Source organism: Danio aesculapii, chromosome 23 (genome assembly GCF_903798145.1).
Source record: "Danio aesculapii chromosome 23, fDanAes4.1, whole genome shotgun sequence".
NCBI lineage: Eukaryota > Metazoa > Chordata > Actinopteri > Cypriniformes > Danionidae > Danio > Danio aesculapii.
In genome coordinates, this window is record NC_079457.1 from 37,022,559 (window position 1) to 37,035,077 (window position 12,519).

A 12,519-nucleotide genomic window follows, 5' to 3' on the forward strand; every position below is an offset into this window, starting at 1 on the left:
CTGTTTCTTACCCAAAGCTGAGTATACTCTTAGCCATCTCATCAAAACTGGTTAAAACTGGTACAATTTATATCCAAACTGGCAGCTTGCATACAAAGGAATTAACTTTAGATTTAACACATAAAATGGCAAATAACTCAGAAAACAGTTATTTCCAATTCTTGTAGAGTCCGGGTCCACTAAAGAGGTCTCGGTGACCTCTGACCTGGCTGGGTAGATCCTGAGGAAACAAATCATTTGGATCACACTTTATTTTGATGGTCTGTTTGTTGAATTTAGTTACATTGCATCTACATGCCAACTTAGTTTCATTAAATTATAAGTAGACTGTTAGGTTGGGGTTAGGCTTAGAGTTAGGGTCAGTGTAAGTGGACATGTACTTGCAAAATTTCTTATAGTCAGTTGAAGGAGCAGTATCAACAGATATTAAGCAGACAGTCTACTAATACTCAAATGGACCATCAAAATAAAGTGTTACCATCATTTGGCATACAGAAAAAACAATCACACACATGTTATTCTAGTTTTACTCTGAAGTGGGATGACACTAAGGTCATCATATAATATAGGCTCTTAAACATTCAACTTTATTAATAATCATAAAGATATAGGAAAGGATATGTGTTACTCCATCCTGGAGGAACATCCATCAGAAAATCCATGCCATCAAATGCATTTTACATTTTGCAAAAATGTAGGCTGAGGGACATATTTTAAATAAGCCTGACCTGAAAAAGTCTCAATTACATCATCTTTTGCATTTGCACTTCGTGATGAAGAATGTTTCTGCAGAAATGACTAAATTTTTGTATTATGTATGCAAAGGCAAGTAGTTGGAGATGTCACTTTGGAAAGAAACTCTACTCATCCGCGCACATAATGTGTGGTCTGGTAATCCACCATTGTTGTTCTGGTTGTCAAGTACTCATACATGACTATAGCCTGTCAAGTACACGACAGTAGGCTGAATAACACATACAGTAACAAGTGTGCGCATAAAGTCATCATTTTCACAAAACTTTGTTAGTGTAGATAGAGAAGATAATGATACCATTTTCCCAAACTTTTAAATTCATCAACTAATAGATAAGTAGAAGTGTGGTTCATTATTGGGAAACTTAATGAAGAAGAAAAAGCCCATGTTCAAGTCAGTGACTCTTACTCATCACATTGACCAGCAGAAAACTTGCTTTGGTTTAGTTTAAAAGCAACTTCTGTGTGAGTTTCATACATTGCCAAACTTTTGACAATGTACTTACTGAGTCCAAAGTGCTTGCAAGCTCTTAATAAATCTGCATCGTAGATAGTCTGAAATTGACATCAGTTATTTACCATTGTATCATTCCAAAACTCTTTGACTTTGATGTATTTATCTCTGAACACCAAAAGAGAGTTCAGTTAATAAAGGTGGGGTGAATTAAACAACAAGGCATTAAACCGTGACTCACTTTTAACACTTTAAATACGCCTAAAACTGTCAGCAAATATTTAATCACTTGTAAAATCATAACGATGGCCACTACTTTGCAACACTCTAAATACATGAAAATCCAATAATTTTTGGTGTGTGTTTTACGAGAAAATAGTATTTTGAGTTTCTCAATTAGTATACTGATAGTATTCTGAGTTTCTGCCTCAATATTAAATGTTTAATTCATTGTGTTACATGCTTGTTTATACAATTTCAAAGTTTTTGGAATACAAATTTAATGAAAGTATTTTTCCCCAGCCTTTCAGATTCACTATATAGTTTTCTCTCTCGGCAGGTTGGCAAGAGAAAGTACTGGAACTGACAAATAAAAAGAACATGTGAGTTCAAATACCATTATTTAAAGTAAAATTCTGATGATGTCAGATTATAATATTTTGTTGTGCTGTAGTGACACGAAGCGCTTAGAAGAACTTCACAGCAGGAATCAGCAGCTGAGAGAACAGCAGCGGATTCTGACTGAGAACATCAAGCAGCTTGAGAACAGGTGTGCGTGTGTGTGTGTGTACAGTGCTCAGTATATACAGATGTCACCACTACAAAATGTTCCCTCTGCCGCCGATGTTACCACCGCCGCGGATGTACCTACGTGCACCAGCATCTTTTGACCGCTGGGTGGCGCTTTAACCAGAGTTTCAGCTTTGCCTTTTCACAATACTAGATAGGACGGTACTGTACTGCATTTATAGCCTACTTGTTCTCAATTACGGGACTACAGTATATAGACTAAGCCTGATATTTTTTTATATTGAACTAATTCTATCCCCATTACAGAAAAAAAGAAATCTAAAAACACAGTTTAAAATGTTTAATCACTTTGGTTTTTGGAGATACTGTAACTGGCAAAGTTTACTCACTATACACGTGTCGTAAATATCTGCACACCAGTATAAGAACTTTAAATCTGGCTAATACAAAAGCATAATTCAAGATGATATAAAAAAATGATATAGCCCATATTTATTTATTAAAACCAACGTAATTCTATCCAGTTCTTTGCTTTGGTAATGCGGAATAGGTTGGAACAACTGTGATCAGCCTGATTTAAAATCCTGGATATCAAACATGTTCGATATGATGATGGAGGCACAATTTGTAATGGCATTCATAATTAAAACAACACAAGACAAGACACGTTTAATAAAAGCTATAATCAAATGTCTCTCATTCCTTAATATTTTAGAAAAAGTAGGTAACGTTTGCATAATGGTTATCTTATCCCCCCGCGACCCACCCATAAACATGCAGCCTATTTTTAATTACCTGACCCGTAGATTGACGGCAGCACCTGTGGAATAGCCTAACCTAGAAATGGGGTTTAAGTTGATATTCTTGTAGGCCATTTGTGATTTATAAAAATGCTTATCTGGGGGGAATTCCGAAAACCATCGTTAGCCAACTAAGGTCGCAAGTTCCGTCCTTACAAGCATAGGTTGTTGATTTGCCGTTTCCCAAATTCATCGTTCTAACGAACATTCGCAAACTGCATTGCAAACTTGTACGCTTGCAACTACACCTCTGGAGCTGTAGTTAGAAACATAGTTCCTGGCTGTGTTCTATTCACAGCTATCCCCCCTATGCCCTATTCATTTAGAACATTCTAACATTTAAACTTGGAATGATTAAAAAAAAACATGGTGTAATTTGCTTTCCAAGTTTTTTTTCAGTTCAGTTTTAGCGATCTTCATGTTTACAATTGCGCTCCCTTCGCAGTGCACTTTAAAAAACATTGATGTCATTTTGAACACAGCTGTGGCAAAGTACACCCCTCACAAATATATATTTTAATTTTATAGAAAAATATTAAATACAAATAAAAAAAACAAGAAAAATCAAGAGAAGCAAAAAAATAAATAAAATAAAAATAGTTGAAATTTTGTTGCAATGCTTTATTTTTTTTTTTGCAATATTTAGCTTAAATTTAATTGTATTATCTTTCAATTTCTAAATATGTTTGGTGATTAAAATATTATTTTAATAAATATATCTGTTTAATAAATCTGTTTTGTTTAAACGCACCAAAATACATTTCCTATATTCACTGAGAAATGGATACAAATATTCATTTTCAAAAGGTGGTGTACTCAAATATGCTGAGTACTGTATGTGTGTTTGCGTTTGTGTGCATGTGAGAGAGTGTTCAATCTTAATTTGGATGTGTGTTTTTGATCCTCAGATTGCGGGCTGGTCTGTGTGACAGGTGCACAGTCACCCAGGAAATGGCGAAAAAAAGACAACAGGACTATGAAAACTCTCAGATCCAGAGTCTACAGCACATCTCTCTACTAGGTCAGTCTGCATATGAAAAAGAAACACTAGGTCATTGTGGCATTGACCCGGTGTTGTTTATTGTAAACTAATACATTAAATCTGTATTGGCAATGTATTTTATATATAAATATTTTATATTCCAGCATTATTACTCTTTTATTAGGTCTTTGGTCTCAGCATGATTTCTAAAGGATCATGTGACACTGGAGACTGGAGTAATGCTGCTAAAAAGCTTTACATCACAGGAATGTTCAGGAATTAAAAAATAAAATCCATCAATATTATAACAACATAGTTCTGTCACTTTTTGCAATATTTACTTTGTTGTCATGAAGTTCTTGCAGGTCATAGAGTATTATATGAATATTAAAGATATAACTGTTTGTCCACTGTTGCAGTAAGTGAGATGAACACGCTGAAGAAGGAAAACGACAGACTTAGAGATGAGCTGAAGACCTTGAGTGAGCCGTCAAAGTGAGTGGTTATCTATATCCTCAAAAAAAAGGCTTATGTTGGTCATTTTGGCATAGTTTAGCAGATTATTAGTTCGGTATATTCTATATAATAGTCATGAATGATAGTCCTTCACCTTTCAGTCGTCAGAATGGTCATGTAGAGGACACGGTCAGTCCAGATGTTAAGGTGTCTGCTGATCCAGCAGTGTCCTCAGGCCTGAAGTCCTGTCAGCCTCCAGCAGGGGACGCCACTGTACCCGCAGCAACTGTCAAACGAGAAAGTGACAGCAGCCCTACCGACAGCCTGGGTAACAGCACAGCACTCCATATATCCCAAACAATACCACTTTACTCTGATAATACATGAGATCATTGTCTTTTTCTCCGTTTTACCACTCAAAATTCTTGGGCACACCTCTATTGTTGCCACAAGATAAAGAATTAGATGGTATGATTTATACATTTATTAACTAATTTGCTAATTATAGGTAAATCATGACCATGTTTTTTTGCATTTACTTTTTGTTAAATTATAGCCACTATTTCAATAAAAGGAAATTAATAATTACAGTGTGACTACCAATATAAAATGTGGACATACCAAACCTTTAGTAGTCACTACTGGTCAATTTGCGAATTTAGTTTGCATGTCTGTGTACAGTAAAACCACTATGACTGTTCAAAGCAACTGTTTTCTATTTGAACTTAATTTAACATTTATTTCTGTGATTCAAAGACTTTTGAGAATCATTTCTCCAGTCTTTCTTGTCAGCTGAACTTTCAGAGACATTATAATGTGTTGATTAAAAACATAAGATCTTAATTACATCATAAACTTGCTCTGACAGTTACACAAAGATTTAGCTTTGATAAATTCCTATGTTTTTCCCATTGTTGGGTTGTGGCTGGAAGGGCATCTGTTGCGTAAAACATGTGCTGGATAAGTTGGCGGATAAATTCCGCTGTGTCGACCCCTGATTAATAAAGTGACTAAGCCGAAAAGAATATGAATTAATTAAATTCCGAAGTTAAGAAAGTTAAGTTTAAGGAAATCAAACACGGAGAATCTCAAAAAACGATTTGATTTAGTAAAATTGATATATAATCTTATATGAAGTCTCTTTCGATCAATCTTTTGATCTGCTTTTAAATGCAATACTTGTGATGAATCATCCAAATTTGACTCCAATTAAACAGTAAAAGGTAATTTATGCCAGAGAATGCTGTCGAGTTCAATCGGGTGTAATATGTTGATTACTTTCATGACTTCCAATAAAACTAAATCTCTTATGTGCAGCATTTTATCTATAGTTTGACCTTATTAGTGGACAGATTCAACAAATGAGAGGAAAAAGTGTGCTTAAAGAGCTCATAGAGCTAAAAGTATCCCTATATATTTTGGGGTTATTCTTAGGTTGAATCTTTCGTTACCAAGTGCACTTGTGGTGACAGAAAGAAACACACCTTTTGTACGAGGAACAACTTTATTCCTTTATTTACATTTGCAGCTGGTCAGAACAGCAGAAACCGTTGCTAATTCACAAATGGCACTTTAGAACTCGTATTCAATGATCTATCATTATGTCTAAAGTGATGACAAAGCAGGTGATTTTGCTCACATTTAAGATTTTAAGGCTATTATTAAGGCTAAACGGCATGAAATCTGTTGCAGACAGCATTTCACAAAAATTAACCCAAAAAAGCCAAAGCAAAGCAAACATTACTAGATTATTATGGTATAAAATAAATACAGCAATACAAAATACAAAAGAGATCGACTAAGAATGTCACTTACAGTGCATGTTCTATATTGATTTGTTCAGCTGTAGTTTGAAGTGTACACTGAGAAAATGCTGAGTTTTTCTCCCTCTAAGGACTTATTATGCTGTCTCTTTTGTCTTCTTGTGCACCGAATCTCCAAAATTATGCAAACATATTTTAAAATAGGCACTTTCCTCATAAATAAACTGCATAGTTGCAATCTAAACAACTATTTTGAAATTAACATTATGTTGTGAGTACAAAATGTAGTGAGTTAGTTTAGCTCTCTGCTTGGCACTCTATGTGGGTGGAGTAATACACAAGGGTGAAGAGGCTGTAGAAGTGCTGTTATTGCAGAATATTGCACGGCTATCAGCCAATTAGATTCGAGAACCAGACTGAACTGTTTAATATATATATATATATATATATATATATATATATATATATATATATATATATATATATATATATATATACATATATATATATATATATATATATATATATATATATATATATATATATATATATAATCTCATTACTACAACTAAATGTACTGATTAAAAACTTTTCCTTGTTCCCTTCCATACTGATAAAGCATCTGAAATGTCCTTTCTTTTTGAACAGAAAAGGCTTCCGAACAAAAACTTATGCAAAGCTGGGGCAGAGCTTTTTCATTTGTAAGCAATCATTTGTTCTTTGCACTAATAAACCTGATAATTCATAGTAAATATTGTGTCTCGATGTATCTTGACATTTGTGTTTCTTTTTCACAGGAATCTAATAAGCCAGTTTTGACCACCTTAAGCCCGGTGAGATGGGGAACAGACCACGGCACTGAAAGAAGGTGAGACAGGCAGACAAAACAAACTGCAAACAGACAAAATATTATGAGATTATTTCTTCATTATTTACATTCAAGCAGTTTTAAACTTTTATGAATTAATTTCTTCTGTTGAACACATATCAAGGTATTATGAAGAATGTGGGAAAATTTCAGCCACTGACTTCCAAAATAGGAACAAAAAATGAAAGTCAGTGGCTGTTTTATTTATTTTGGGGTGAACTATACCTTTAATTCTCCTCATGTGTCTGCAGAGTTGCCAGCATGGACTCGATGGACCACGGACATTCCCCTATATCTCCTCTCCCATCTCCTCTTCTGAAAAACAGTCCTATTTTTTCTTCTGCTGCCTCTGAGGAGCGCAGCACCCGGCAACAAATCCACGCACCCGTCCCATTCCGACCACTTCCAATCAAAAGCGGTCATCTGTCAATCCCATGGTCACTGTCAGATTCCACAGACTGGGTCTCGGTAGCAGCCACCGGATCTGGTGTTAGTAGCGCTTTATCTGTTCACCCAAGCCAGACCTCAATTCCCAGCTCAAATGTACTGCGTTTCCCTAAATTGGTCCCTCCAAGCAGTCTCCAATCCCGCTTGCATGGCTCAACACCTTCCGGCATGCGCCCCTGGTCCCGCCGGAGCCTCTCAGAGCATGTGGAGAGCAGAGAAAAGAGGGTGGCAGAAACCGTTACAGCGCCGTCCCAGTGGAAAGTGTCGGCATCACAGCCAGAGAGGATTTTTGGAGAGAATGTAAGGGAGAATCTGAGAGAGCAGGATGAGGAAGCGCCGCTCGACCTGTCTGAGTCGGGACGCTCAAAAAGCCAGGAGAAAGAGAAAATGCATTCACAGAGCGATGCTTCTTCATCTTCATCTTCCTCACCGCCCGCTACGCTTTCTTCATCGTCTCAATGTCCATCAAGTCCTCAAAGTGACCAGCAGACAGCAGACAATAATGCACAGGTAGGCTTTAAATTAATGATTAATCCTCAATTAAAGGGCCTATATGCAAATATATTTAAGTTTTTTATTTGTTAAATACAATCCTCATCTCCTAGTTTGACTACAAAAACCAACTAGATTGATGTGTATGTGAAGGGCAGGGAAATCAAAACCATGTGATGTTTACACATGCAGTGGTGGAAAGAGTATTGAAAAATCATACTCAAGTAAAAGTACCATTTCTTGCCAAAAAATGCAGTGCGAGTAAAAAGTAACAGTTGTAAATATTACTCAAAGTATGAGTGAAAAAGACCTTTTAAAAGTACTCAAGAGTAGTGAGTAGTGAGTATTACGCTGTTAAAAACTAATGTGTTTACATGTAATTTGTGGATGTGTGTAAACGTAACATTCTGTAGTGCATCTAGTTATTGCCCAGCAGGCACACAATGTCATAAGACGTTATTATTAGGCTAGATTTAGGTTGTGATGTCAGGTTGTCAAAATTCAACGTCAAGGACAATCTTATTTTAATGTCCAATAATGACGTCAAATGACGTTGATATTTGGTCGATTTTAGGTTGTTAGAAAGTAACCAAAATCCAACGTCGACCAACATCTAAAATCAACATCATATTGACGTCAAATACTGACATTTATTCATCAGGTATGGCAACCAAAATCCAACGTCTGATAAATGTCAATTGTGGTAACGTCCACACAACGTCAAGCTGTAACATCATTAGGTGTTGATATTTGGTTGGTTTTAGGTTGGACGTTGGACATTGGCCTGATGTTGAGTTCTGACGTCAACTCGATTTTCATTTCCAAACAAAATGCAACATCACCATGACTTTGGGGTACAACGTCAATCTGACGTCATGTTGACGTCTTGTGCCTGCTGGGTGTTTAAGGCCATTTCGGTCATCATACAGCAAACATCCGTCATCTTGTCATCAGTGACATGCATCTAAACAGTCTCTGGGTCAATGCGTGTAAAGACTTTGGACATCTTCTTGGACACTTTAAATACTTTCAAACAATTTGCTGCAATTATAAATCATCCATGTCTTGAGGTAGTTCATTATGATGTGATTTACCTTCTACATGGTATTTGATTGGACAGGAATCACAGGACTTATTTTTCTAATCCCCATAAACAAGAAAAAATAAAGTAGTGACTGCAGGTTAAAGGAAAGTAGTGGAGTAAAAGTACCGATACTGCACTAAAAATGTACTCAAGGGGAAGTAAAAGTACACATTTTTAAAACTACTCAGTAAATTACAATTCCTGAAAAAAACTACTCAATTACAGTAATTTGAGTATTTGTCATTAGTTACTGTACACCACTCCACACACGTGCATGCTACTAATTTCTTTCATTCTGTGGCCCATCAACTGAATGTTTAAGACAACAGAGCTATCCTGTACTACACTGTAAAAAAGCAATTAGATAAAATGTACCTAATAAGTGAGTAAACCCATTGCTTTTAAAGCAATTTATTGACTTTACTTTAAAAACGTAAACTCATTGCCTAAAAATATGAAGCAAATGAATTATGTTCATAATTATAAAAATAAGGTTTACTCACTTTTTTAAAGTAAAGTCAACTTTTTTCGTTTTTTAAAAAAGTTGTTTTTAAGGCAACGGGTTTACTTGTGAAATGTGAAGAGATGATGTCAACAGAGGTGCGGATCCAAATGCAGGTCTTATTCAACATAGAATGGTCAGGCAAGCAACGGTCAACACAGGAGCAAACAGATGTAAACAGGCAATCCAGAGTCGTGGTCAGTCGAGGCAGCAAACAACGTAAACAAACAGAACAAAGCGAGGGTCAAACACGACAAGGCAAGGTAAAGGAATATGCGTCGTAATGTCACAGTAGTGTTAAACAAGACTCTGCACTGATGCGTGTGTGTGTGTGTGTGTGCTGTATACATAGTCCTTGTAATCAGTCAGTAACGATCCTCCGGCTGTGTGCAATCATCGAAATCTGAAACAGGTGCGTGTGAGCGGTGCATGACTGGATCTGTAGTCCATATAATGGCGAATTTGTAGTTCCCTGTCTATCTGTGTGTTTACCAGCGATCTACAAGGATTAGAACACTGGTAATTGTGACAACTCGTAACCAATCACTTTTTACAGTGTATAGCTTTCATGTGTCATGCAAAGAAATGGGATTCATTTAAACTATAGTCTTAAGGCCAATATTTATTTTAAACGAAATTGGAGAATGAACTCGAACAAAATTTCGAACAAAATGCATCCAAAATTAACTTCAATTTGAGTTCATTTCAGTGGTTGGGAACAGCACACCTAAGCAAACTTTTTGAGCTGCCATTGGTCTGTGACAATTGCGCAATCAGTTGATGTGTTCTGAAACTCCGCTTTCTTTGACGTTCACTGCCTCCACCAATTCGTAGCTCATTCCAAAAAGGTCAGACAGCAGACCAACATCCTAAACTACACCAAGTTAGACATATGAATACTTTAGAGGGTTAAGTCCCTGAGATGTACCCACACCTGTACAATCGCTTTTTAGAGATATTTCAAAGACTTGTACGAGGCCATACGCTGAACACACAGACAGATCCATTAAGGCTGTAATCTCAAAATATACATCACAATCAAACTTTCATAACAGTGTCATTTTAATGACCTCATCTGCCAACATGATGCTGGTGCACTGCTTATTTCATCTCACAATCCATATTATTATGATAATATGATTGCTTTTTTAAAATTTTGAACTGTTTCTGAAGTTCATTTATAATGCTATAATGCTTTAAAGGGCCGCGAAACCCCCCTGTTTCAGCAGGGTCTAGTTTGGAAAAAGCCAAGAAAGTGGGTGTGTCTAGCTCTGTTTAGGTGGGAGTGTCGGGGGAGGGAAAGAGGGAAGGTTTTGGATAAAAATGGATAAAAATGGGAGTGTCCGTTTGGGCACGCGCTGATTTTCACAGAGGCAAAACAAACACACATACACAGGGGAGAAAGACAGTGACTGTGTTTAAATGGACATAAGTAATCAAATTATTTGCCAAATCATTCATTTGCCGACTTTAACTGCAGTTTGGCACTTTCACTTTCATTCAGAAACATTTTATGCTTGCCCCCTGTGACAAACGAGATATTGCATACAATATTGCTGGAAGAGTGAAGTTTTAATGGATACAGCACGTCGTATAAGAGAAAAAAAAACTGCATTTCTCGATAACTTAGATGCACTCAGTAGGTAGCTTCAGAAAGCCATGTGTGTATAGATTGTCACAAATCGCGGCGACAATTCTACACGACAGTAATAGTTTGATTGCGGTGTTTACATGTTTACACTCTGAGAGCAGCATTTACATCGGATCTTTCAGCCCATAATATTGTAGTGATGTTAACGAACTGTAAACTTTAGTAACTCAGAAATCATTTTGACTAAAGTATGTCTTTAAAAACTGAAAGAGTACTGCTGATTATACAAACTAACATTGTCATCTGAATAAACAAACAACACTGATCGCTTAACAAATCTGTTGAGACCAGACAAAGCACCAACTGGAGCCATGTCAATTTTAAAAGGAGAGATCGTGATTTCACCATTTCCAGATGGCAAAAGCTCTCGGGTAAAAAATGATCCTTACAAATGTATTTCTGTGGTGTGCTCTGTAATCCACACGTGAGTCAGGCTGCACTCTCATAGCAGGGAAATGAAAACAAAACCTTTGTTGCAGCACATTAAAAAACGCAACACTGATGACCTGTGTCTCTAAACAATTCTTATTCTTCCACTTGTTTTGGCAACACAGTCTCTCTGCAGTCTGAACACTAACAGGTAAAAACTTTCTTCGAAGCTATTGTGCATATTAATGAAGTTGCACTGCATACACAATGGAGCGCGCTGATTGGTTTGAACCAAGTCTCTCTCATGAATTAATGCTGCAAGCTCAGAGACGTCACGATGCACTCGCACGTACAGACGTCCAGTCTACATGCTGGAATACACGCAAGTATCTAATCGCCGTGATGCAGCTTCAAAAATTTGTTTCAAACCGGAAGAACAAAGTTGCTTAGTAAAGTAAAGCAAAAACAACCAATTTTGTCTTTTTTGTGAAATATATGTGTCCTAATAGTGTTTTAGCAACAGTTTTGTTGTGTTGTGACCCTTTAACATCCAAAATCATAATCATTACAAAGTAATGGGATATTTTCCGTCCACCTTTGAACCCCCAATCATCAAAACACAGTTTGAATTTGAATTATTTTCTGCATAGACCTTCTTTTTGCCTCTCATTATATACCTGCTACAGTGCAAATCAGTGAGTGGAGCTAATCAGGCTGTGGTGTCCCTACTGAAAAAAACAGCTTAAACCAGCCTAGGCTGGTTGGCTGGTTTTAGCTGGTCGACCAGCCTGGTTTTAGAGGGGTTTTGGCCATTTCCAGGCTGGTTTCCAGCCATTTCCAGCCTGGTCCTAGCTGGTCAGGCTGGGAGATGACCAGCTAAAACCAGCTTGACCAGCCTAGCCAGGCTGGGAGCCCAGCCAAAACCAGCTATGTCCAGCTTAAACCAGGCTGGTCAAGGTTTTAGATGGTTTGAGCTGGACATTTTCCAGCCTGACCAGCTAAGACCAGGCTGGAAATAGCTGGAAACCAGCCTGGAAATGACCAAAACCCCTCTGAAACCAGGCTGGTCAACCAGCTAAAACCAGCCAACCAGTCTAGGCTGGTTTAAGCTGGATTTTTCAGCAGGGGTAGAATTACATGATCATCTA

The 12,519-nt window shown here is 37.0% G+C and overlaps 1 protein-coding gene across 1 annotated transcript in view; it reads left to right on the forward strand.

Annotated features, from left to right (window-relative positions):
• Positions 1–12,519, forward strand: part of rbbp8l (retinoblastoma binding protein 8-like) — a 28,814-nt gene that overhangs the window by 11,426 nt on the left and 4,869 nt on the right. Inside the window, exons 3-10 of the mRNA XM_056449165.1 lie at positions 1,767–1,809; positions 1,881–1,976; positions 3,666–3,778; positions 4,159–4,234; positions 4,357–4,523; positions 6,607–6,659; positions 6,756–6,826; positions 7,078–7,783. Of these exons, the coding sequence (XP_056305140.1) occupies positions 1,767–1,809; positions 1,881–1,976; positions 3,666–3,778; positions 4,159–4,234; positions 4,357–4,523; positions 6,607–6,659; positions 6,756–6,826; positions 7,078–7,783 (1,325 nt within the window). The remainder of the gene's footprint in view (positions 1–1,766; positions 1,810–1,880; positions 1,977–3,665; positions 3,779–4,158; positions 4,235–4,356; positions 4,524–6,606; positions 6,660–6,755; positions 6,827–7,077; positions 7,784–12,519) is intronic.